The sequence below is a fragment of the Enhydra lutris genome, unplaced genomic scaffold (genome assembly GCF_002288905.1).
Source record: "Enhydra lutris kenyoni isolate GAN:26980312 unplaced genomic scaffold, ASM228890v2 scaffoldscaffold5, whole genome shotgun sequence".
NCBI classification, from domain to species: Eukaryota; Metazoa; Chordata; class Mammalia; order Carnivora; family Mustelidae; genus Enhydra; species Enhydra lutris.
Genome location: NW_019154089.1, coordinates 27,972,994 through 28,000,081, shown reverse-complemented (window position 1 = coordinate 28,000,081; position 27,088 = coordinate 27,972,994). Strand labels below are relative to the sequence as shown.

At 49.4% G+C, this 27,088-nt stretch overlaps 1 protein-coding gene across 1 annotated transcript; it reads right to left on the bottom strand.

The window, feature by feature from the left end:
• Positions 1-3,476: 3,476 nt before the first annotated feature.
• On the bottom strand, positions 3,477-25,216 carry LOC111141156 (C1q and TNF related 2). The gene is made up of 3 exons (XM_022493517.1): positions 25,175-25,216; positions 8,004-8,256; positions 3,477-4,254 (listed from the first exon to the last, which is right to left on the bottom strand). The coding sequence occupies exons 2-3, from the start codon at positions 8,245-8,247 to the stop codon at positions 3,641-3,643; spliced, it is 858 nt and encodes a 285-aa protein (XP_022349225.1). The 5' UTR covers positions 8,248-8,256; positions 25,175-25,216; the 3' UTR covers positions 3,477-3,640.
• Positions 25,217-27,088: the final 1,872 nt, after the last annotated feature.

The window sequence follows — 27,088 nt, the reverse complement described above, 5'->3', positions numbered from 1 at the left end:
TGGGGCCTGGAGGTTTGTGCAGTAGACGTTCTCCCCCTAGTGGAAGGAGTGAAGATGATAGGCAGGAAGTGAAGAAAAGTTTCCCCTCCAGAGCATGGGAGCTAGGGGTCTGAGGCTGCCAGGATCTGTGGCCTCCCTCACCTCACCCTAATCACAGCACAGTCAGATCCCATCTTTACTTAAAATTCTAATATTTTGCTCATCGTAGAGTTTTTTTGCATTTTGGGGCCTGGAGGTTTGTGCAGTAGACGTTCTCCCCCTAGTGGAAGGAGTGAAGATGATAGGCAGGAAGTGAAGAAAAGTTTCCCCTCCAGAGCATGGGAGCTAGGGGTCTGAGGCTGCCAGGATCTGTGGCCTCCCTCACCTCACCCTAATCACAGCACAGTCAGATCCCATCTTTACTTAAAATTCTAATATTTTGCTCATCGTAGAGTTTTTTTGCATTTTGATTTATTAACATGTTACATTAAAATATTTATATTTATTACTGAGGGTTTTGGCAGTCCCTGAAATTTTGTGCCAGAGGCAAGTGCCTCATTTGCCACCCGCCCCCAGCCATAGTTCTAATCCAGAAGTCAGCCCTGAAACACTCCGCAGACACATGCCATGCTGCCTCCCTCACCTGTCAGGTAAGCCGGAGGCTGGGCCAGGACCAGGGCTGGCCTGTTCAGGCAGCACGGGTCCAGTGTTCTTTGCACCATAGTAACCAGAGCTGCACATTGTCGGCTTTCTCCAGAAGGGGATGGTGACAAAGACTCTCTCGTGGCCTAAATTCTAGCCACATTACTCAGAGCAGTTGTCTGGACTAGGCCTGTCAACCTTGACCTATAAAGACTTGAACGAGAACATTACCATAGTTTCTAATAGCTCAGGGTCGTGTCCCAACCATGACCCTAAGTGCCTCCTTAAAGTGATTGATGGAAAAAACTCAAGGCAGCCAAAAAAAAAAACCCCCGTATTGTTTGTACCAGGCAGCATCTGAAGACAGTGTCTCCCAGGCTCTGCGGGAGGGTAGGAGTCCACCTTGGATAAATGCCACTTAGCAAATGTAGGTGGGTTTCATGTGGACCAACCCTTTCCTCTGTTTTGTAGTTCTTTACTCCACTGACTCCAGAGAACCCCTCATCCCTAGTCCCTCCACACCCCAAAACACCCAGTCACGTCTGTACAAATCGAAGTTGGGTTCAGTTCATGTTGGATGCTTTTCTCTATTGTCAGAGTGAGTATAATACTGATTAAATTTGTCTTTACCAGTATTTTAATCAATACTGATTAAAATCTGTCTTTACCACTTTAATGAGTGTCAGCTTTCTTTGTCTTTGACAATGGGTGCCTTTCAGAGTGTGTCCCTTATGAGAAAAGACCCTGGGCTCAAAGGCAATTTCACTGGGGAAGGATGCACCCCGTTCTGGGTCTTCATCAATGCCTACAAATGGGAAGGCCTAAAGATAGGCCCTGTTGGCTGAGGCCCATCCCAAGCAGCCAGAGCCAGGAAGAGAGGCTGGTGCCCCCACGTGGCTGGGAAGGCCCCCTCCTGGGAACACCGTGCTTGTCTGGACCTCCGTCCTGCTTCCTCTGGTCCTGCCTCCTCTGCCGGAGGACTCCCAGTGGCTCCCCAAGGAGGCAGCCCTGTCAGAAGTGTCAGGAGATGAACCAGCCCTCACCCTCATCAGCAGGGGGCTACCGGAGTCCCTCTGAACAGTGTCACCTGTTTCTGCCCCACCTGTCACAAACCTAGTGCTCTGATCTCACAATCTCCAGGAGCCCTGGACCACAGCTAAGGAAGATAACACCCCAGTTCTGGGTCCTGCCAGGTCTCTGCCTCTCTCTGCCCCATCCCCCCCAAAGAGGGCTAAGTATCCCTCATCATCTCCACAACCATCCCTGGGGAGTCCCTGGCAAGGGCACATGGGTTTAGGTCAGGTCCCAGAAGAGGCAACCACAGAGCTTTGGGCTCCTGCCCATCTTGCTCAGACAGGATTTATAAATCAGACTACCAAGGGTTAAGTCAACTGCCTTCAAAGGAGTAAATCCCTGGGGGAGGGAAGAGGAAGTAGCTAAAGATGCTCCTTAAAAGTTGTGGGTGTTTTTTTGTTTGTTTGTTTGTTTGTTTTTTTAATAAAGAAAAAGGGAAAAAGAGCTCTTTACAGAAAAAGATACCCTTACTATCAGAAGTTGGCCCCTTCCTACAGGGCTGATGGCACCACAACCCACACACTAATCCACTTGGGCCCACACCCCTTCCTGGGTTACTTAAACACATTCCAATCTCACAGTTTTTGTGGCCCAGAAAGAATGGAGCTATTTTAAGTAAAACCCATTTTATTTGTGGAGGGGGGTACCCATCTCTGGGACCACCATAGGCAACCTTGCTGGACCCACCTTTCCAGCTAGAGGTCAGTCAGAGTAACCTGCCAGCTCCATCAGAAAGTTCTTTTCAGCGGTTGACATGTGGGTCCCTCTCAGCACCAGCCACTTTGTACTGGATTCTCATGTCCCTCAGACCCCTACACTCTGGAAATCCCTGAGGTTGGGAGCAAGATTCATTTCTATGCTATTCTTTCCCGCCACGTTAGAGCCGTGGTTCTCAGGCATGCGGGGATATCCTGGAAGGTCTCCCTGATGGAGAAGCGGGACTGCTTGTGATTTGTAACTAATAATAAAGTCCTTAAGTGTGAGGCTGAGCAGTTCCAAGGTTATCCCCATATTGATATCATGCTCACTGTTGCATTTCAATAAGCTGCCTGCAGTGAGTGAACTCCTCGCCACAGCCTGTGAGATTCTGTGTTAATTCCCGGCTTCCACCTCATGCCTCCTGTCTCCTTTCTCACTTCACCAGTTCCTCTGGCCTTTAGCCAATCCCTCAGGTATGTCACACTCTTTCCTAAAGCAAGATCTTTGCACTCACACCTCCTTCTGTTAAGAGACCCCTTCTCCCAGACAAATTATGCAAATTGTGTAAAATATGTAAATTATGCAAATTATGTCCTCTGCGTCGTTGGAATTCAGTTGAAAACCAACTTCTTCCTGGTACTCACTGGGAAGGCACTTAAGAGAGCCTCGGGGAATCAGGGAGGGGGAAATACCGTGTTTGTGACCTACACAGAAGTGACAAGCTGTGTACCCACGTAAAAACTCACCAAGCTGTCAGCTTCAGATTTGTAGACTTTATGTAAGCAGACTTAAAAAAGATGAAATCTAAAAAAAAAAAAAGTCACTCTCTTCCTCATCTCCTTATTATTAAAGCAATAAATAATTTCTATTACATTCGACCATGGCACGTGCATCTCCATCCAGGCATGGTAATTATATGCTTTATTATTTATTTGTAAATTGCATCTCCTACTAGAATAGAAGTCCCACAAGGACAGAGCCTCTGTCTGTCTTGTTCCCTGATGCACCTTCCAGAACACAGCATGGTGCCTGTCATACAGTAGATACTGAAAAAAAAATTAAAAGGAGTGAATGGATAGGTGGAAGGATGAACAAAAAAGCTTGGATTTAATGATGAAGGGGAAAATGGGCAGAGGAGGAATGTCCAAGGCTGGCAGTTCCCACACCCACCAGGCAGAGAGCTGAGGGGTCTTGTTCTAGAAGTCCAGGAGCTTGTTCCCTCCTTGGAGCCCCAGCACCCGCCTGTCTACACTTCATTGGGGTTGTCCTGGTCAGCGTAGATGAGGAAGCCCGTGAAGAGGCTGTCGGTCCAGTAAGGGTCGTAGAAAAGCCCGTTCTGCTCTGAGTAGAAGATCTGCAGCCAGACCTCGTCACCCTGCTTCAGAGCCAGGATGGTGGAGCCCGAGGCCACATCATGATTGCCCGTGTTGGCATCGAAGGTCCGGATGCGGTACTGGCCGTTGTGCACCAGACCGATGGCCAGGTGCTTGTTGGCCAGTGTGATGTCGTAGGTGAAGTAGTAGATTCCCGGCACACTGCAGACGAACTTGCCACTGGACGCGTTGTAGTGGCCGCCCTCGTTCATCAGGATCTTGTCAAACTTGATGGGGAGCCGCTCCCTTGGGTAGCTCTTGGTCACTGCCACTGAGAAGGCTGACTTGGCGTGGCCGCTGCCGCAGCTGCAGGGGCCTGGGAGGCCTGGCTCCCCTTTCCTGCCCTTGGGCCCTTTCTTTCCTGGTGTGCCGTGCTTCCCTGGGGCACCACTGACCCCCTTGGGGCCGCGGGGGCCAGCCCGCCCAATGGCCCCGGCTTTGCCCTTTGGTCCTGGCTTTCCCCGGTTACCTGTCCGGCCAGGTAGACCTGGAAGACAGAGCAGCTGGTGTTAGGGAGGGACCTTCAGAGAACTAGGCAGAGGCCGTGGGCCTTGGCTTTCCATCCTTGGAGCGGGAGCCTTTGGGTAATGGAAAAGGCAAGATTGTTTTGGAGTCACATAGAAATGGGAGCAAATCCTGATGATGTAACCCGGGCACTTCTCCCCATCTTATCTGGAAAATGGGAATGGCGATACTTACCTTTCAGAACCACTGTGGGTCAGGACAAAAAGAATAACTTAAAAGAGTTTGCCCCCTTCCCTTTTCCTGTCTTCTTGGGAAGAGTCTGGTTTGTCTGTCAGATCACTCCTTTGACGAGCTGTGGTGGGAATGGCTTGACAAAAGAACGGGAAGAAGCTTCTTGACTTACACACTGATCTTGGTACAAGCCCTGCCTAGTGCACGAGGTCCCTGTCCATATGGTAAGAGTTTCAGTGTAGCATTGCTCACAATAGCAAAACTAAGAATAACTAAATGCCCATCCAAAGGGAAAAACTCAAAAATTCTGCTCTGCCCATACTGTGCAATTCTATGCAGGAGTTAAAACAGTGAGGCAGATCTATGTGCGCTATATGAGGTCTTCTCTCAAGTACGCTGTTAAGAGGGAAAAGCAGGTGGCAGAATCTTTTTTGTTGAAAGGAAACCACACACTAACTAGTTCTATAACCATGAAGTTGCAGAGGAGAATGGCTGGCCCACAGTCAACACTCTGCGAATATAGTTGGCATATCCTACAGAACATTCCCCGAGTCACGTTTTCCTGTAGAATGCCCCTTGGTTTTTAATGCCTATATTTCATAAAATGTACATTTCTCTCAATATAATATTTTTTGGCCAATGATTATATAGTACACGTGTCTATTCATGTCCCCTAAATTCAATACAACCTTTTAAACGAAACAAATGTGGGTAAGGATTTGAGTCACATCCAAACACAATGATGTAACAGGTACAATTGGTAGACTGGGAGAATCAGGTGTAGATGTTTGAGAAGAGTGCTGAATGTCAGTCGAGGGCCTGCTTCTGAAGTTTGCTGGTACTGAAAGTCATGCTGGCATTATTGTACACCAAGGCGACTCTGTGCTAGCCCCCAAATGAACGATCAGAAAGAAACGTTGTAGGCATCTTACATTCTAACAACGTACTTTGCTTCTTATGTGGATATAGGTAGGCACTTCACTGTGTTTTAGTTTTGAGTAAAGATGTAATGCATTTAAATTCTTCCTATTTTAAGAAATTGGGAAATAGGGGCACCTGGGTGGCTCAGTGGGTTAAAGCCTCTGCCTTTGGCTCGGGTCATGATCCCGGGGTCCTGGGATCGAGCCCCACATCGGGCTCTCTGCTAGGTAGGGAGCCTGCTTCCTCCTCTCTCTCTGCCTACTTGTGATCTCTCTCTCTGTCAAATAAATAAATAAAATCTTAAAAAAAAAAAAAAGAAAAAAAAAAGAAATTGGGAAACAGATTCCCAAATAGCATTTTCTCACTGAACATCTAAGTGGCTGGCAAAGCCTGGTGTTACCACACACAAATGTAAATTATGTAGAAAAAGGCCAGGAAGGAGACACATCTAAGCAATTAATAGTAGTTACCTCTGGGGAGTGAGGAGAGGATGAGGAGGGTAGGAATTAAGGAGGTCTCTTGTTTTATTTGTATCGTTTGCATATATCGCAATGAGAATGTATTATGTATTACTTGTAATTAAAATTTTTTTAAATGCGGAAAAATTAAACTAAGATCACAAAGCCGTTCCATGAAAAAACGAAAAGAAGCAAACCTTATTGCCTTAATAGTGGCAGAAAGGACTGTGAGGAGGAATAAAAACGGAGTCATGGGGCACCTGGGTGGCTCAGTGGGTTAAAGCCTCTGCCTTCGGCTCAGGACATGATCTCTGCTCAGCAGGGAGCCTGCTTTCTTCTCTCTCTCTGCCTGCCTCTCTGCCTACTTGTGATCTCTCTGTCTCTGTCAAATAAATAAATAAAATCTTAAAAAAAAAAACGGAGTCATTTTGCATTAGAGTTTTATGGGGGAGATAGATAAAGGAATTTCTGAGGAAGTTCTACGGTGTGTAATGTGGTGTGCCTCTTTCCTGAGACTTTTTTGAGGAACTCCGGGTGAAGCTGATTTTACCTGTCAAGATACTTCTGGAGATGGATCTGTATGTGCATGTGAGGGGGAGGATGTTGGGTGGTTGCTACTGGTCCTAGGATGGCTCAGCTTTACTGCTCAGGACTCTGCACCTCTTTACACTGCCTTCCTTGCTGTGTTGTCCTAATTCTCAGCAGACTCCCTACATCACAGGAGAGATGGCCAAGAGCAGCCCCCAGCCTACATTCTCATACCTCTTGATCCAGGAGAAAAAGTCAATAGCAGAGATGCTCACTTACCTCTGGGACCTGCAAGATGAATGTCAGGGGAAGCTCTCTCCAGCCCTGCTTGGAGCCCAGGCCCAGACTGAAGCTACATTGGGGTCAGGGAATGCGACACCATGACACCCAGCGCCTGATACACTGTGAGACCTCCCCGAGTCAAAGACGCGGTCATCATTGATATAGTTATTTGGGGAAGGAGGTGCCTTTGTAGGACTTGATTTGGTGTGGTGGGAAAAGGTCTGGATTTGGAGTCTGCTCCTGGCCTGTTCCATGAGCTCGGCATGTCAGTGAAGGGGTGACTACCATTTACTGTGTAACTACCTTGGGACTGAGGCTTCCCAGTCATATGTCATCTTTGTCATACCTGGTGAGGTAAGTTGCTGTCATCATCTCTATTGTAGAGATGAAGCAACTGAGGAATGGAGAGAAGGTAACTCATTTGCCAAAGCAGGTATGCAGGGCTGTGTCCCAAGTTCCGGTTCTCGCAGCCATGACGAGCTGCTCTCAGGGGAACCCCCTTGACTCTCAGTTTCTCCATCTGCGGTATGGGGATAGAACCTCCTCACCAGTTGAGCAACATACTCATAATCGCTTTGTCAACGTTAAAAGTCATTACGGCTCCCCTACTGCTTAAAATGTACACGTGGGGATGTTTGCTGACATCAAGGGCTCTGAGACATAAGGAATAACAGGCTGAAAGGGCCTGGAGAGACTATTTGGTCTGTCTTCTGGCTGTCTGGCTTCTCCTCGTTCAGGGAACTGCCCCTCATGACTTCCTGTGGTCAGACCCAATGGTGGGCCCATGACCCAGTCCTGGCAGGTGGTGGTACCTCGCCTCCATGGTCAAAAGGATTGGTCCAGGATCTGTATGTGATTTGGGAAGATTCGTCATCCTGAGATTTGTTCTGTGGGTCAAGCCCATGAGGAGGTAGGAGCGAGCCCAGTGGTCGCCATTTCAAAACCCTTAGCCTTTGTGAGAACAAAACCAACACACTCGAGAAGCAGAGACTTGACAACACATTTGAGCTTCTGGACCCAGACATTGAACTTCCCAGCTGCATGAGCCATTAAATTCCATTCAGGGCTATAAATTGAGTTTCTGTCACCTGCCACCAAAGGAATTCTGAGTAATATATCGGGAGACTTGCCTAAAGCAACTCAGCAAATCAATGCGGCAGCTGGGGAAGGAACATAAGATCTGGTACCTACTGTTCCTTTCAGGAGAATACACGGCTCTGTTTTTTAAAGAGACATTAATTCGGTTTATAATGAAATGGGATTACTTTTAGTTTTTATAACTAAACTCCCTCTGTGTCAGAGGATGTCAACCCCAGGTAGGAACAGGAGGGGCTGGCGCTGGGCCTCTTACCTTCCTCTCCGCTGTCTCCCCGATCCCCGTCCTGGCCATCCTGGCCATCTTTTCCAGGAAAGCCCATTCTTCCCACCATTCCTGAGGGCCCTGGGGCTCCCGGGAGTCCGGGTGGGCCCTGGGGGCCAGGCAGGCTGCAGACAAGTTGAGGGGAGCCCTTTTGGAAGTCCCTGCGGGCAAGGGCTCCAAGCAGCGGGTCTGCTGCACAAGGGAGGGCACAGGCCAAGAGGACCCAAGGGATCATGGCGGTCACCTGTGGGAGGCAGAAGAGCTGTGAGCAAGCAAGTCCAGTCACTGGGCTGACTGGTGGGCAGGAGAAATGCAACCAGAGGAGGAGGAGGCAGCTGGGAGAAGTTCCATTATATTTCTCTCCTGCTCTCTCTTCCGTCACATACAAGTAGCTGGACAGTGTCATCTTATCTTGAGGACATATTTGGGTGAACTGAGTCATGCACCTAGAATATACTTTGGAGAGGTCTTGAGGGTAAGGCCCTCATCACCACACTGTTGTCCTTCGGAGGAGCTGAAACGGAGGCAGGACCTAACAGCCCAGTCACACTGACTGGGAGGAGCCATGGGTGGAGAGAACCCAGCTACGATTTCATTCCAATATGTGGTACAAGTAGCCAGTTCCAGGGCAGAAAAACTTTGCACTGTCAGTGATGATTTGTGGCTCTTGCTGCTTCTGCAGGGGGGGTCAGGGGAGCACCAGGTGCGAACTGAGGCTTCAGTTCCAAGTCAAGTTGCCCCACACCCGAGCAGCCCCGCTGCACCAGGAGCCACCTGGGGGCCAGGCACGGGCTTGGAGCGACCCGTACATTACTAACTCACAGCATCCCTGCCAGACAGATACCGGGGAGGGAGGACAGGCTCAGAGACATGAGCAACAAGCCCAGCTCGTGCAAGCAGCAGGTGGCAGGGCTTGGGTTTGAACAAACTGGGCAGATTCAGAGTTTGTGTCCTTTTGCTGCTGGCAATAATGCATACTTCTTTTTTTTTTTTTTAAAGATTTTATTTATTTATTTGACAGACAGAGATTACAAGTAGACAGAGAGGCAGGCAGAGAGAGAGAGAGAGGGAAGCAGGCTCCCTGCCGAGCAGAGAGCCCGATGCGGGACTCGATCCCAGGACCCTGAGATCATGACCTGAGCTGAAGGCAGCGGCTCAACTCACTGAGCCACCCAGGCGCCCCACGCATATTTCTTTTTTAAGTGAAAAAAAAAATTATTGAAACAATACACTTAACATTGTTTGTGAAGTCAAATAATACTCTAAGTCTTATAATGAAAAACTATGGTCTCCAGCCCCACCTCTTCTTAACCTCACACCCGACCCCACACCCTTTTAGCTATCTCCTCTGGCATTGATGTCCATTAATAGATAATATCCTAATAATGATTTTTTTTTTATTTATCAAAAAATTTTTTTAAAAGATTTTATTTATTTATTTGAGTGAGAGACAGAAAGAGCAAGCACGAGTCGGGGAAAGGGTAGAAGGAGAGGGAGAAGGAGACTCTCTGCTGAGCAGGGAGCCCAAATCAGGGTACAATCCCAGGGCCCCAGGATCATGACCTGAGCTGAGGGCAGATGCTTAACTGACTAAGCCACCCAGGTGCCCCTCGAAAAAACTTTTTAAATTAAGTATTAGGCTCCACGCCCAAAGTGGGCTTGAACTCCTAACCCTGATAACAAGAGTCACATACTCTTTCTGCCAAGAAGACATCCAGATGGCCAACAGACACATGAAGAAGTGCTCCACATCACTTGGCATCAGGGAACTACAAATCAAAACCACAATGAGATATCACCTCACACCAGTCAGAATGGCTAAAATTAACCAGTCAGAAAATGACAGATGCTGGCGAGGATGCGGAGAAAGGGGAACCCTCCCACACTGTTGGTGGGAATGCAAGCTGGTGCAACCACTCTGGAAAACAGCATGGAGGTTCCTCAAAAAGTTGAACATAGAGCTACCCTGTGACCCAGCAATTGCACTACTGGGTATTTACCCTAAAGATACAAATGTAGTGATCTGAAGGGGCACGTATACCCGAATGTTTATAGCAATAATGTCCACAATAGCCAAACTATGGAAAGAGCCTAGATGTCCAACAACAGATGAATGGATAAAGAAGATATGGTATATATACACAATGGAATACTATGCAGCCATCAAAAGAAATGAAATCTTGCCATTTGCGATGATGTGGATGGAACTAGAGGGTATTATGCTGAGTGAAATACGTCAATCAGAGAAAGACAATTATCATATGATCTCTTTGATATGAGGAATTTGAGAGGCGGGGCAGGGGGTCGTGTGGGTAGGGAAGGAAAAAAATGAAACAAGATGGGATCAGGAGGGAGACAAATCATAAGAGACTCTTAGGGTGCCTGGGTGGCTCAGTGCGTTAAGCCTCTGGCTTCGGCTCAGGTCATGATCTCAGGGTCCTGGGATTGAGTCCCATGTCAGGCTCTCTGCTCAGCAGGGAGCCTGCTTCCCCAGCCCCCTCTGCCCCCCTCTCTGCCTCTCTCCTGCGTTACATCTCCTGTTTTATGCATCCCATGTCTTTCTCTCTTTAATTAAAAATTTTTTTAAAATTTTTTAAAAATACTTTATTTATTTCACAGACAGAGATCACAAGTAGGCAGAGAGGAAGGCAGAGGTTGTGTGTTTGTGGGGGGGGAAGCAGGCCCCCTGCGGAGCAGAGAGCCTGATGCGGGGCTCGATCCCGGGACCCTGGGACCGTGGCTGAATCAGTCAGTAGAGTATGTGACTTTTTTTTTTTTCCTTGTATTTTGCATTATTTATTTATTTATTTATTTATAATAAATAAAGCAGAGGCTTTCACCCACTGAGCGACCCAGGCGCCCCTAATTAAAAAAATTTTTTTAAGGCTTCAGTTTGGTGGCATATATCCTGTGATAGCTTCCTGAAAAGTAGTATGGGGAGTAATTAAAAAAAAAAGTTTCAAGTCTTTGGGCACCTGGGGCTCCTTGCTTAGCGGGGGAGCTGCTTCTCCCTCTGCCTGCTGCTCCCCCTGCTTGTGCTGTCTCTCTCTGACAGATCAATAAAATAAAATCTTTAAAAAAATAAAGATGTATTTATTTATGAGAGAGACAGAGTGAGAGTGCGGGGAGGGACAGAGGGAGAGAATCTTAAGCAGACTGTCTGCTGAACACGGAGTCTGACACCGGGCTTAATCCCATGACCCGAGAGACCACAACTGGAGCAGAAACCGAGTTGGACATTTAACTGACTAAGTCAGCATGGCTCCCTGAGATGATGCACTCTTAGACCCTCACTGTAAAGATGCAGACACTGAGGTCCAGAGCAGGAATAAGCAACTTGACCATGATCTCTCAACAAATTGGTTCAGTCACTTCACAATCAACAGCCTTTCTCCCAAGAATGAAACTTTCTAGGCATGGAAAGTTTCTTGCCATGGGGAGAGCTCCAAAGGGTAGCTTGCTTTGTGACCCTGGGCAAGCCCTTTTCCCTCTCTGGGCCTCAGTTTTCCCACCTGAGCAAGAAGGGGTTGAACTAGGTCAGCAGTTCCCACATTTTGGTGTGGATCGCCTCACCTGGAGGGCTTGTGCAAACCCAGATTGATGGGCCTCGCCCCCAGGGTTTATGATTCAGTCAGTCTGTGCTGGGGCTAAAAGATTTGCATTATTAGTGACTCTCTGAGTGATGCTGCTGCTGGAGGTGGTTCAGGGACCCACTTTGAGAACCATCAGCCTAGATGGTCGCTCAGGTTTCTTCATCTCGGATGCTGGGCCTTCCAGGCTTCGGCCTGCCCTCTTGCAGATATGTAAGCCTTGCTGGCTCCACTCTGCCTGTGAGGCTTCTGGCTACCTAGCCAGAGCTTTCCAGCAATGGGTGCCAGGGTGCTGGCAGGTCTGGGTCCTGGAGTTCGAGTTTTGCCCCTGGACCTTCAACTTTGCTTTCCTTCAGACCTTGTTTTGCCCTGGTTCTAGGAGCCTGTTCAGACTGCTGACTCTACCTCCCCTCCAACCCTCTCCGGCATCTCTACCCCTGGGAAGAGGTGACAGGGAGAGAAAATCAGGCCTTTCCTGTCAGGGAGATGAGGGAATGCCAGAGCACAGCACCGTCCCGGACCTAGGGGCCTGTTTGCATTCCAGCACCAAGGCACCTTCTTTGGACCTTATGCAGTTTCTCAAGGTAAGTGTCATAGAGGTGCCCTGGCCAGGTGCTGCCATAGAGGTAGCCCCTGGCCAGTGACTGCTTTCAATAACATTACATCATATAGTAACACAATTAGTATCTTTTCAATTTCTTTGACCCTGATTAAGTCGAGAAAACAATTTCAATGTGGTGATAGTGTATCTTTAATGCCTCCCTAGTCCTTTTTACTATCCCTTTCTAGCCAAGAGCACTGTCATCTGTAGCAGTGCATACCCATTCTTAAAGCCCCCCCCCAAGTCCTAAATACTCACGGAGATCTTGGGAAGCCCCAGACAGGAATATGGTGCCAGGGGCCCAGGAAAGAGCATCTGCTACGACGTAAGGAAGGCCTATGGACCCACATAAAGAAAGAGACTTGGATGGGGGCACAGGGGAGCTCTGGGCATCCAGTCCTCTGGAGAGGAGGGAAAACAAGACTTAGCAGGTGAGCGTAAGAGAGTGTTACAATCGAAACTTCCACTGGGCACCAGGACTCATGAAAGGCTGTATGCTAAAAGGAGTGGTCAGGCCAAAGCGAAAAATGGACAAAGGAACAGTGTGAGAGCTCTTTCCGTGATTCTTGGCACTCATATCAGATCAAGGATTTTAAAATGTGGCCCATGTCACTGGGACGGAGAAGGAGAACGGCCACTCCTCTGAAGCCTGTGTGAAAGGCTGAGATACTGGCTGGGTGGAAGGGGGAAGAGAGTATGGGAAGGGGCTGACTCCCTTCCTGCCTCCCTGGGAGGTGGAAGGTACCAGACATTCCCCAGCAGCAGCCAGCCTGGGCCAGAGGGGTCTGGACAGAAAGGGAGGAGCCACAGCAGCGATAACCACACAAGGCAGACACCAGAAAGCCAGAAGCTGAGGGCGAGGCCTGGACTTGCCAGCGAAAAGAGAATGTGCGTGGCCCACTTCAAGGCTGTTACAGTCCAATATGGCGGCCCCAAGGAGCCGGCAAAAGGCCCCCACAAAAGAGGTAACTTTGATGTCTGCCAAGCCGAGAGAGCCAGAGCAGTCTCTGCCTAGATGCATGGGAGAACCCTCCCGCTGCCTGTCCCCTTACCTCTCCTTCCTTCAACCTGGAAACAGGTGAGCTAAGAAAGGGGGCACATGGCCCTGCTAGCTTCCTCTCTGGGCTGGGGGACAGGAGGAAGCCTCACCTTTGAATGAAGATTGAAGAAGTGATTCCCCGGGAGTGGATGCCAGGGCCTGGGAGGTCCCTCCCTGGCTATATTACAAAGGGGCAGAGGAGGCAAAAATGTGTGTTTCTGGGGTCACCTGTGCTCCCCCTGGATGGCCTGAGTGACAGCAGAGGTGGTAGGTGGACCTGGAGAACGTGGTGAAGTGTCATGTGCGTGATATACTTTTGAAGAATTGTGTCCTTGACCCTTCCAGGTACCAGGCATCTCCATCTCCATGCCTGGTCTGCTTGACAAGAGTCTTGGAAAACTGCCACTGCTCCTTGTGTGCTGTGATACATCTGGGCGCCCACAAGAGAAACTGACTCCTCAAAGCAGGTTTGAAATGGTCTGAAAAGTTGCCATCTGCAAACATTTTGGACCAGGGAGAGGGAGGAAGGAAGCGGGTGGGAATGGGTCTTCTAGGCAGAGGAGGTCCTGCAAACAGCTAGATGAAGAAAGGCAGGAAGGAGAGACAGCTAGATGAACAAGGAAGGAAGGAGAGGAAGCATCTGCTTCGGTTTATGAGCCCCCTTTTCTCTTCTGATGATCACTCTTGGCCACACAGCCCAGCAAGAGGGAGGAAGGTCTGCTGTCCCGCCTACCTCCGCTGGCACCAGCCTCTTTGGACAACAGGGGATTCTGCTCAGCGACAGCTGGCCCAGGGCAGACCCCAGCGGCTGGGTGGAGGCACAGGGCTCTGGAACATGCACCGAGGAAGGGATTTCTCAGAGCTGGAGCTTGGCGGTTCCCGCAGTCTGAGCCAGGAACTGTTTTGGAAATAAAGGCGGGGAGACTAGATTCTGGAGGGAGAGAGAGGCTCCTTGCCTCCAGGGCACCTCCAAGAAAAACAAGGCTGTAAAAAATTCCTGCTCCCAGCTGGTGCCCCTGCCCTCCCAATTCTGCCCTCCCAATTCTGGCCCCAGGCCAACTCTCCACACTATGGTGGTGAGACAAACTGGGTGTTGGGGGCTTGGAGGGGAGCCAGAGCCCCAAGTCGTCCATATAGGTTACCTCTACCAGGGTCTTTTAAATAAATTTAGAAACGGGGTGCCTGGGTAGCTCAGTGGATTAAAGCCTCTGCCTTCGGCTCAGGTCCTGATCCCAGGGTCCTGGGATCGAGCCCTGCATCAGGCTCTCTGCTCAGCAGGGAGCCTGCTTCCCCGACTCTCTCTGCCTGCCTCTCTGCCTACTTGTGATCTGCCTGTCAAATAAATAAATAAATAAATAAATAAATTTAGAATGGCATACTTGGGGAGGTCCCCAAGGGACCAGCCCCTTTAGTTACAAAGAAACTGAGGCAGAGGCAAATGGACTTTACTAGATGCCCGCAATGTTCCAGGCACTGTATGAAGCTCTTTACATGAATTACTTTATTTGAAGTCTATAATAAACTCTGTGAAGGTGGTAAACTTATTATGCTATTTTTCAGAGGAAGAAACAGGCTCTGCAAAGTGAAATGATTTACTTAAAGTTACACAATTGGAGCGATGGGGACCACATTCAAACCAGTGTCTGAGGGGATCTGAAGACCACACTTAATTAACTACACCTTGCGCTCCTCTCCTGGCATTTTTGTCCTGTTTTATACGAGAGGAAACTGAAGCTCAGGGAGGCTAATTTTCTCTTATTTACACAACTAGTTCATGGCAGAAGTTATATTTGAACTTGGGTTTGGCTGACCCTAATGCCCAAACGCTTTCCATTATGTCAGCATTTCTTAGATTTTCATCCTAAATATTCTGAATCACAGAAGAGACTCCGAAGCATTTGCCAAAGCCACATGCAACAACAGAAAAATTTCTTTAATGTCAGTTTACACACACACGCGAGCGTGCACACACACACACACACACACACACATACATATGTGTATATATAATACATGACCTTGAAAATGTAGATGTGATATTTTTTTCTCCCTCAAGATACTTGAGTAAATCGATGCTTAAGGAAAACCTCCTAACCTTTGAGAGGCCCACACTTGGCTTAGCCAAGGTGATGGGGTGGGGATGGGGGGCCCATCCTGGGCCCCAACTTCCGCAAGCCCCTTTGGAGTGTTAACAGGGTGTCCCCCATTAACATCAGCAGAACTGAAAGACGTGGGTGCACAAAGGCCATCTCTATCCCCAGCAGCTCATTCCTTGCTTTGACCCAGCAGGGCCCTCCTTCCCCGACATGCAGCCCCATGTGAAGCCAGAGGGACTGTTCAAACATAACTCAGCCACATCATTTCCTGGAGGGGCTTACTCCAGTTGTTGCTGGCCGTAAGGGCAGCAAACATTGGAAATCCTGACGTGGCCCACAAGGCCCTAAGTGACCCGGCCCCTGCTGCCACCACTGCACCCCTGCCAGCTCCCCCTGCATCTCTCTGCTCCCTCCCCCAGCCATGCTCCTTCAGGCCATGCTATTCCATTCTGCCAGCCTAAGAGCCCCACCCTCTTGGCTAGCTGGCTCTTTATCCACTGTGTTTCTGTTTAAAGGTCACTTCCTCCAAGGCCTTCCCTGAGGCGCCCTCTCCCACAGCTCTCCCTCCCTTTGGACCCCAGCTCCTTGTCTGCGCCTTTCTAGCCCAATGATGCACCTCTATTCACTGGATTAGCTCGCTCCCCTGCTTACTGGGCCAGTTTTCTCTCCCATTAAAATGGAAGCCCGGTGGGAGCAGGGACTCCAGTGGACCTGCTGTATGCCCACACCTTCCAACTTCCTTGACCACAGTGGGTGTTCAAGAAGCATTTGCCTCATTAATGAATGAGACATGCACTCTGCCCTCAAGAAAGTCCACACTGGGGGCGCTTGGGTGGCTCAGTGGGTTGAGGCCTCTGCCTTCGACTCGGGTCGTGGTCCCGGGGTCCTGGGATCGAGCCCCGTATTGGGCTCTCTGCTCGGCGGGGAGCCTGCTTCCTCCTCTCTCTCTGCCTGCCACTCTGCCTGCTTGTGATCTCTGTCAAAAAAATAAAATCTTTAAAAAAAAAAAAAAGAAAAGAAAGCCAACAATGAGGAGAACACAAGGAAAGGGCCTAAAAAAAAGAAACCCTTGGAGCCAAAAAATTTTTCTCCAAAAAAAAAAAAAAAAAACCAAAACAAAACAAGTATTCCCCCTTTTGAGGTTTTTCTAACTCAAAGAGGATCTAATTCTAATCCCTCCTTCCTTTTGGCCTTCTAGAGCACAGGCTCCCCACTCCAGGCATGGCACTTACAGAGTATTTTATACGCAGTAGGTACTCCATAAATATCTGTCCAATTGATCAGAGGGGGGAAAAGTATTGATCCTTCCTCAGCTTTTCAAAAACTATCTTAGTTCCTGGGACACCTGGGTGGCTCAGTCGGTTAGGCATCCAACTCTCGATTTCAGCTCCGGTCATGATCTTGGGGTCATGAGACAGAGCTCTGTGTCAGGCTCCATGCTCAGCGCGGAGTCTGCCCGAGATCGTCTCTCTCTCTCTCTCTCTCTCTCTCTCATTCTCTCTCCCCCTCTGCTGTTCCCCCTGTTTGCGCTGGCACACACGCATGCTCTCTCTCTCTCAAATAAATAAATAAACCTTAAAAGAACAAAACTATCTTATTTCCTAAATTCTTTCTGGTGGGAGTTGAATAAGAAGGCTGTGACAGTCTTCCTGCTGTAGGGGAAAAAATGTTAGTTGATTAAACCTCCAAAATGAAGTCATGAGGTATTAAACTTGGAAGAAGTTCTTCAGTCTGGTTTTAATCTGTCCAGTCCCTGGGCTTCTCATCTCTCAGTTAAGTAGCTAATGATTCATAAATACTCATGTCCTAGGAAGACACTGGGAGCTAATGAGCCCCAGCCTGCAGTCCACTGTCAGGGCAAGAGCCTTCCTCCTCCTATCTGCCCTTGACCCTCAAGACACGGCCCCTGGTTCATTCCCAAGGACCCTCGGGCCAGACTGTGATGCAAGAAGGAGCAGAAGTGGGGACACCAGTGTCTTGCTGACTACCTCTGAGTGTGGTCTGCTGGCAGAAACTCCAGAGCCACTTGTCCAGGCCAGATGCTCTCTTCTGAGCCATTCTGCCTTGGAGACTAGAAGATCTCCCTTATGCTTAAATAAATCTGACTTGTTGGTTATCGGGTGATGACACACTGGCAGGTAGGGTGGTGTTTAACTCTGTGATTAGGAGCCATGGGAAACCCACCCACTTAGTTTCCCCATCTAATGGAAATAATGGTTTAACCACCTCATGGAGTTTCTGTAGGAATAATGAGATAACCTACTGAAAGCTTCGAGCCCAGTGTGTGACTCAGTGACTGCTCAGCAGTTGGAGAGAGAGCTCTCCCTGAAATACCCACTAGCCCTCCCTCCTCCCCGTGAAGCCCACAGACCCTTGCCTGCCTCATCCTTCAGGGCTCAGATCTAGTACCATTTCCTCAGAGGGAAATGTCTGGTCATGGGACCAAGAGTACCTAGCCCACTCCAGCTAGTTTGCTTTTCCTTCCCAAGCACTTGGACCGAGCTGTGATTATATAGGTATTGGTGTCTTGACCCACTAACAGTGTGCTTCCTCTGGCGTGGAAGGTCCGGGAAAGCAAGTCCCTGCCTATCTTGCTCTTGATCATGTCACCAGGCCCCAGCACGGTACCACCCCCCACACAGGAGTGCTCAGCTCAGAGTTGTTCCTCAGCCTTGCACGAGATACCCCTTGTAATAAAAGGGTAACAGGATCAAAGCTTTCATTTGCTTTGTGCAGATGACAAAGCCACACTTGGCCAATGAGGGAGGCACAGCGAGATGACTGGTCTTGGACTGGAAGACGTGGGTCCCAGTGCTGGTTTTATAACTTGCTGGGTACGTGACTGTGGGGAAGTCATCTTTTACCCCAGCTTCCACTTCTGCACCTATGAAATGGAGGTGGTAACACTCATTCTGTCTCCCTTCTAGGGCTGTTCTGAGACTCAAACAAGATAACCAACATTGTGAGCAAACAGGATACAAAAGTTTGTGCCTTGCTGAAAATTGTAATTGCCATCACTTGCCCCTGAACTAACAGCAAGCAGTCCTGACCTTCCACTAGGAGCCCCTGGAGTGTCTGGGGAGGCCGGTTCTGGCAGGGGGCTGCTGGGGATACCTGATTCTGACCCAGCCAGCGATTCTCCCAGACTTTGGAGTTAAAGGGGAAGAGCTGGTGGCTGGAATGGGGTGCAGCTCTCTTGCAGATGAAGCTCCCTGAACATTCCCTTTGATGGGAGCGAGAATTCCATAATGAAAAACACCCCTTGCCCTCCCTGAATTCCAGGAAGTAGATTGGAAACAGCCCTCTCCACCTTCTCTGAAAAGCTGACAGCCTGCCTGGAGGAGAGGGGCTGGCGACAGCTCCTCATGTAGGGCTCACAGAAAAGTCCCCTTTCCTGGGATTTGGAAACACTCCAGTAACCCAAGTCTAATACAGAAGATTAAAAGGAAAGGGGCCCACTTGCCAAGAGGTTTCAGAAACCATCCAATCTGCTGTTTTCTCCTACTACACTCCCTGCCTCTGGCTGGGTATAGAAAAAGAGGCCCAAGGACAAAGCATGATCCAGTGAGATCAGCAAACACTCCTGAAGGCACATTGGAAGTTGCTATACTGTCCACTATATACACCCAAACCTCTACCAACCGGCATGCGAGCTGCTATGCTGGACATGGGGCCCACCCCACAAGGCCCCGGCCGCTTTGTGTTGGATCCCAGCTGCTCGTGCAATGAGGGCTCCCAGCCACTCAGCTTCGGAGCTGCCCACAGCTGTTTCTGCCACGGAGACGGAGGACTGCAGTGAGCCGGAAGAATGCAGCCGGTGTACCAGATGGGAGGGGAGGGAAGGAGGCCTGAGGGTGTTCAGAGCCCTGAATCCAGCTTGTCCCGGGGGCCAAACCCCAAGTGGCAGCCCAGAGGTCTGGGGAGCATGTTTGAGCAGCACCGTCCAAGAGCCACCGTTTGAAGTGGGTCTCATTGCCATGTTAAAAAGGTAAAAAGAAGCCGTGAAATTAATTTTAATATGTTATGTAGCCTTATCTCTCTCAAAGATCATTTCAACGTGTAATTGATGTAAAAATGATTAATGAGGCATTTTGCATTTGTTAATCAGCACTAAGTGCTGGCAACCCAGTGTGTACTTTCCCCTTGCAGCGCGTCTGCGTTCAGACCGGCCGTGTGGTGGCTGGGATTAGCTCTAAACCGAGCCACTTGAGTTGAACTAGCTGAACTCGCTGTGGGACCTTTTACAAATTACTTATTCTATTTCCCTCAGCCTTGTCCTCTCCAAAATGGGCACAACAATACTACTACTACTGCCTTGGAAGGTTGTTATGAGGACATAATGTCCCTAGACAAGATGTGGCCTGTGGTGAGGGGTACAAAAGCATGAGCTATCATTACTGCATTATTTCTTATCCTTCCAAAAATCAAACAGGATGATGGATGTTGATGTAAAGCACGATACAGAAATCAAGACCTTGTTCAAAACTGTAATTCTCACCACCGGCAGCTGAACTCATGAAGAGCAGTCCTGATCTCTGACACCTGTGGTGTTTCAGGCGGAGGCCCCTGACGTCTTCTCTTTCTCCATTTTCATTTAAGCTAGGTTGCTTTGTGTTTCCGTCACTTGCCACCGAAAGCCAGGAGGCTTGGTCTTTGCTCCAGGCCTGGCACTGCCTCCTGAGGGAAGGACGGGGGTGTCTGTCTTGGCCCCACACTGCTGAGACACCTGGTGTGTTCACGCTCCATAATGCACAGACAGGTCAATCAGTGGGACAGTGCTTAGCTCAGCCGGTGACAGGAGGCCACGTGGGATATCACGGGCTTGGTACCAAGGCTCAGCACGTGGATGCCCATAAATGGTGCCACTTATTGCCTCTGAGGCCAGACACTGGGATTCTGGAGATGAAATGATGTGGCTGCCACCCTCACAGGGCACATGATCAGGTTATACTGAGGGTCTAGCCTGGCCCACCCGGGTGCCCAGGATGGAAAGCGAGCCTTGAACTTCCTTTCTCTTTGAATCAGGCTCTCTTTCCAAAGAGCGTCCAGGACCATGCAGAAGGCAAGGGAAGGGAACTGTGGGGTAAGACAATCCCTTGGAATGGTATAGAAGGGGCCACACTTGAAGACCCAAGAACTAAGGGAGGGAAGAAATTCTGAACTCTGAAGGGCTAGGGAGCAAAGGCTAAGTTTGCCTGGACTTCTCTGGGCTGCTGGTCTCCACGGAGCCTATTTTAGTCAGGCCCTGACAGGCATTCAGGGTAACTCTAAGGATCTGACACAGGGCTGGCCTTTGAGAAGCGCAGAGTTGGTCTGGTGCTTAGGATTCATCTTATCGATGTTTGACCTCTGCTATTGTACCCCTCTGGGCCTCAGTTTCCTTGTCTGTAAAATGGGAAAAAAACATATTGTAATGTCTTATTTAAGCCACCTGGATTTGAAATAGCATGATAGAAGAATATTTCTTCTTTCTCTTTACGCATGAAATCTGAAATAACTCAACCCCTGCCTCCCAATTAAAAGTTTGTCAAGAACCTTGCAAGGCAGCATGACTTACAAGTCGTCAACTGTGCTTCCGCGAGAGCCACGAGACAATGCTAGTCTAGTAGGTGAGCAGAAGTACCTGTGATCCTCCAGCAGGCGAAGTGTAAATGACACCAATTTGATTTGAGGTCTTTACTCCCTGAGCAATTAAATTGCTCATACCTCCCTTATAGAATAATTGTGAATATCAAATGAGATGACGCAGTAACCAGGCACCAGGAAGCACTCCGTAATGGTAGTGTTGTTCTGACATAATGATAATATGTGAAAACCATGTGAGATAGGATATAAGGGGAGGTTAAAGGATCAGACCTGGTTCTGCTGTTGCCTCATCTGTAAAATATGAGAAAGGTGAGCTGAGCGGTTGTGACAACAGCTTGTGTAAACAGCTCAAACGCAGTTTTAACAGCTGATAGGGGTTGACAGCAAGGCAACAAACGCTAAGGGGGCATTGTGTTTGTTTAAATTTGAAATTGTTGCCAATGCAAAATGTGGGAGATTTTAAAGTCAAGATTTCCAGGCACAAGCAACGGAGTCTGCGCTGGAGCCCGGTTCCCGCAAGGTGCAAAGCGCTCTCGCCAGCCCCCGGCCTCCCTGCCTTCTGCCTGAGCTCCAGGTCTCCACCCACTGAAAATACCGGTGGCTGGTCCATGCCTCTCCTGCCTTCTAGGACCTGAAGTCCGGAGTTGGAGCTGCACACTATTCCTGGCATCTAGAACCCAAGCCAGCTGTTCTGCAAACTCACCCTGGGGCACATTGAGGAGCCCCCGGAGCAGGAGCTGAGGCATACCCAGCACCCGCGGTGCCAGAGAGCTCCACGGGAGCCACGTATGGAGGGCGCGCCTGCCTGCCTCAGGCACAAAAGGAGGAGGAGGGAAGACGAGATGGACAGCACTGGCCCACTCACCGGAGAGAAGACTCCTGGGAACCTCGCTTCCAGCGAAGACGGTGCAAAGGCGAGTGACAGTGACCCACAGTATGACAGAACTGTACCCACCCGAGTTGGTCACCAGAAAGGACCTTGGAGGGACTGAGCATGGGGGCAGCACCGATGACTGTTTGACAGAGGAGGTGAGAAGCGAAGGTATCCAAGAAAGAAGGGCCTTGGGGCCAGAGAAGAGATGGAAGCCAACCAGGAGCTGGTGTTCAAGCATTGGGAGAAGTAGTTGGGCTCACCAAAGAAGTTCAAAAGTCATCACCATAAACCTAAGAGCTTCAGCTCTTTTAAACAGGTTAATAGGGACGCCTGGGTGGCTCAGTTGGTTAAGCAGCTGCCTTCGGCTCAGGTCATGATCCCAGCGTCCTAGGATCGAGTCTCACATCGGGCTCCTTGCTCGTCAGGGAGCCTGCTTCTCCCTCTGCCTCTGCCTGCCATTCTGTCTGCCTGTGCTCACTCTCTCTCTCCCTCTCTCTCTCTCTCTCTCTGACAAATAAATAAAATCTTTAAAAAAAAAAAACAGGTTAATAGAAGGTTGTTGAAAAAAGCAAAAAAATTTTTAAACAATCAAGATCTTTGGGTTTTCTTGAGAATCTAGGGGATCTGGCAACATTTGGCAAGGCGCGAATGGGCTGCCTCTTGAGGTGGAGTGTTATGGGCTGAAATGTGTTCCCCCAAATTCATATGTTGAAGTCTTAATCCCCAAAACCTCAGAATGGGGCAATATTTGGAAGTTGGGGCTTTGAAGAGTAGAAAAGGGAAATAAAGTCATATGGGTGGGCCCTGGCATCCTCATAAAGCGATTAGGACACAACACACAGAGGGATGACCATGTGAGGGCCCAGCAAGAAGGTGGCCATCTGCAAGCCACGGAGAGAGGCCTCAGAAGGAACTAACCCCATTGTCACCATAATGGTAGACTTCTAGCCCCTGGAACTCTAAGGGAATAACTTTCTGTTGTTTAAGTCACCAGGCTGTGGTACTTTGTTATGGCCTCCTTAACAGACCACGACGCAGAACCTATATTCCCCAATGTCCATAGCACTTACCACTCCCAGATGGCATGATGGCATGCATTCTCCTTACTTTTGTGTCACACACAACCCCTGTCAGCATCTGAGTTGGCAACCCCTGACCCGGAGGGAAAGGATGTTCTCCACATAGGATGTGTGTTCTTACTTCAAAGCTTCGACATTCATTTTCCCCTTTTGCTCTCCTCACAGTTCTGTAAGGCTGATACTATTGTCCTCACTTGGCTGGAGAGAAAACAGGGCTCAGAAAAGTGAAGTCATTTTTCCCAGGTCCAAGCTGGGAGGGGACCCAGGACTGTTGACTCAGGGTGCGGGGCTCCTGTCCCTCTGCCATGTGCTTGGGCATAGGACCCACAAACATAAAGCCTTAAAACACAGCAATGCACACATCCAAGGAGGCTTATTTTCTTGGAAAAAGATTTGACGTAGAATTCCTTTCAAAAGTAAATCTAGAATAGAATTTGAACTGAAATCTGCTTTATGCAGGAGTTCATCTCATGGAGGCAAAACCCGGTTGGCAAGCCTCTGACTGGGAGGAAGGGTGAGGGAGGCTGTGAGGGTGTATTCGGACTTGTTAGCCTATGCTGAACTTTCAGGAGCAGAAAGCAGCAGAGACTGGCACAGGAAGAAAGAAGGGTCAGTCCCCTACGTCCAAGCAGCTGAGGAGGAGTAGCAAGATAGGGAAGAAGAGGGGGGTTTGCAGAGAAAGCAGTCACTTCCTGGGGGAACTCGCTGAATATTTGATGGAGGCAGAATAGCTTCTGAGAGGACCCCAGACTTGTGACACAAATCTCCATTTACTCGTGCAGTGACAACCTATGACACCGTTATGAGAACAAAGTCAGTCCAGACATGCAGACGGAAAGACGGCCAAGATACACCAACTGAAAAAGGCATGTTGCAGTATGGAATGCAAGGTATGATCTTTTTTAGTTAAAAAGGACAACACACACACACACACGGTAACTTCTGAAAAGACACAACTTCTTGATAAATGGGTTTCCTCTCAGAATTAGGAATAGGCTTTTACTTTTTACTTTATCCCTTTTTGTACTGTCTAAATTTCTTATGATGAGCACTGTTAATTTTATAGCATTTAAAACAAAAGGTGACCCTGACCTTTAAGTATTAGAAGACAGGCAAAGCTGGTGCCCCTGCTAGGAGATGGAGAGAAGCCAGACTTCAGGAAGAAGCCAAGACCATGGTGCACCTGCTGTGTTAGAATGAAGGGTAGCAGTGATGTTCTAAGGGTGCTGGAAGGGCAACGTGGGCCTAGTGGATACAGTTACCAGATAACAGAATAAACCAGAAGAGAACTGTGTAAATGGGGGAGGGGGCAGACAGAGAGGAGAGGAGACGACAGACTTTGAACAAGGCTAACTGAGCACCAGCCTTGGGTTGACATATATAGGATGTTGTTGCTATTGCTGCTGGTTCAGTGGGGGCAGGAACAGGGGGTCCCTGGGAGATGGTGGATCTAAGGGGGTAGATTTTGAATGGTTCCAGGTAGGAGAGTTTTGTGATGGAACAGCAGAGGAGGGTGGTGCAGGAGTTGTGCAAATGAGGACTGGGAGACCACTGGGGGTCACGGCGATCTTTCAGCGGAGAGATACAGTCCTGGAATAGGGCCATGACAGCGGGGTTGGGGAAATATGAACAAAGTAACTAAGACAAGGCAAGTAGTTTTGGGGAAGGGAGTTGAAAGAATTGGCTGCAAACCTCAACTTGCCGCTTAGTACCTTTTGAGCTCAGTTTGCCTGTTTAATAATATATTTAATTAAACAAGTGCTGTGAGAAGTAAATGAGATCACGCTCTCCGTAAATACGATCTAGGATTGTTAGCTCTGGTATTGGACTCAGACTCACCGGGGTTCAAATCCCTTTACCACCCGTTACTAGCTGTGCAACCTGAAGCAAGTCATTAACGTCTCTGAGCCTGGTTCCTCTTTGGCAGATGGGGATAACCTGTCGTCATGGAAATGAAACAACACACCAAATGGCTGGCAGAGCCTGTCACAAAATAGGCGCTCAATAAATGGTTGTGGTGTTCCTATCAACGGTGAAGCCACTTAGCACAGAGCCTGGCATACAGGGAGCACTCAACACACGTTAACTCACGGTATAGTTCATAAGGCAGAGGTCGGAAGCTAGGAATCCCGGGGCTGGCCGGCCTGCAAAGAGGGTAAGTTTGCAGCACTCGACCTCCCACGCTCGCAGACCCCTGCCCCGGCCTCAGCACCAGCGAGCCCTCCCCTCCCACCTGCGCGCTCCCCCTCTGTGGGTGGGCGGCGGAGGCGCTGCGCGGGGAGCGCACGGACACTCACCCTAGCAGCCTCGGCCACGTCCAGGGGCTTCCGGAACCGCGAAGCTGTCGGCGGAGCTCGGCGTCCCGCCTCCTGCCGCGGCTGCTCTGCCGGCGCCCGCCCCAGGCATACTTTTCCCATCCCGTCATGGGCGGGAGCGCGCCGTCCCGGTCACGTGGGCCCGCCCGCGGCTCCGAGCGCTCCCTTCCGCCTCGGTTTGGAAAAAACTTCTGCGCTGGTGACGGCTTGAGCGTGTCAGTGCAGGTATCTGTGTGTAGAGCTTGTCAGCGTGTTTGAAGGTTTCCATGCACGAGAGTGATGCCTACCCAGGCGTTTGCAAGGGTGTGGGTATTTGTGCGTGTGTCCGAAGAAACCTCTGTATTGCTAGCGCGTGAGCATTCATCTCGCTTCCGACCAGAGGGTGCGTGTGGGCAGGACAGCTGTAACAGCGTAGATTCCCCGGGTACGGAATTTGCCTGTACTTGAGAGTGATTATGAATCGTGTGTGCATGTTTAGGGGGTGTGTGTGTGTGTGTGTGCGCATTCTCAAGTGCACGTGTCCAAACGTTCATCAGGGCTCCTGTATGCACATACCCACACGTCCAAGATTGCTGCTGGCGGAGGAGGGGGGCGGGGGGGGGCTGAAGTGCACTCCATTTGCTGGGTGTACACAACAGTGGCTGGATATCTGCGTGCTCCATACACGTTGAAATGTGCGTATGGGTGTGCACAACCACATACCAGTGTGTATGTGCATGATTTCTGGGTGGCATCTGTGTAGTGGCTCATTCTGGGTGTGTTTATATGTACATGTGCCTTGGTGTAGATTCCGTCCAGATGTGAGTGTGCACATATGAAGTAGTGCCCTGCGTCCCAGCCCTCATCTCCCTCCTCCCAGGAGGTAAAGCTTCCCTGGCTTCACTTACTCTCTGCCCCTGCCTCAAAGTCCCAGAACAGGCAGAGTTGCAAGAACCTGAACAGGTTGCAAGCAGACGCTAGAAGAAAGAAAACCACAGAGGCTCGGCCTTAGCTTCTTCCTCCTCTTTCCACCGCTCTCTTCTATGAGCTTCCAGCATTTTACTCCGAGGCCAGAGCATCTGCCTAGCGGATGGTATATGACCCACATTCAGAATTTTAATGCAGATATGCGTTTGAACTCTGCTGGTTCCACCACCTAAGTCCTTTACCTCATGGATGGTGTTTCATTTTCTGAAAAGTAGAGAGAGTAATGATTATATTATTGCGTTGTCTTTCCCCCTCGAAGGTGGGCCCCTCCCCCATAAAGGTGTTTGGTAAGCCACTGAACTATGTAGAGAATTATTACTAATATTACATAAACAGTAGCTGAGGCTGAAAGTTAGCAGGCTCAATGGGTGTTCATCCAACAAACATTTGATAAGCCTCAAAATGTTATCTGTCAGTCCCTGAGCCAGGTGCCGGCGATATGGAGGTAAACCGGAAATGTCTGGTGCCTGTCCTCGTGGAACTTGGAGTCTCATGGGGATGACACAAGTGGCTACAAGTGAAATGAGTATCACAGAAGAAGAAAACATTGGTTATGAAACTGGGTGTTCAGGGGAAGACCTGGTTCAAGCCCTGGGGGAGGGTTGGGACTTGTTTTGGTGTAGGGGAGTGTGAGCTCTAAATGCAGAGGAAAGATGACATGTGAAGTAGGGTTTAGTGTGTTGATTCATAGATGGCTGGAGAGGGGACTTCTGTCTGCCACTCCCTCTGGGTACCTTGGTCTGTTCCCAAATATGTTAGGAATGAAAAAGGTAAGGAAACCTTGCCTCGAATGCGTGGATGCCATTCACAACCTAAAGGGCTCCAGGAGAGAGTAGGAATCTCCATGTGTTACCCATGGGGGTCCACAGCCTTAGAGTTTGAAATCCCTGACATGCTCTTGTTGGTAAGGAGATGGTTGAAGAGAAGTGC

What these genes read in the sequence shown, in the direction of transcription:
- LOC111141156 (XM_022493517.1), bottom strand. Translation starts at nt 8,247, where the DNA reads ATGATCCCTTGGGTCCTCTTGGCCTGTGCCCTCCCTTGTGCAGCAGAC. An exon ending in GGGAGACAGCGGAGAGGAAG is followed by an intron (nt 4,255 to 8,003) that starts GTAAGAGGCCCA and finishes TCTGTCTTCCAG; the next exon opens with GTCTACCTGGCCGGACAGGT.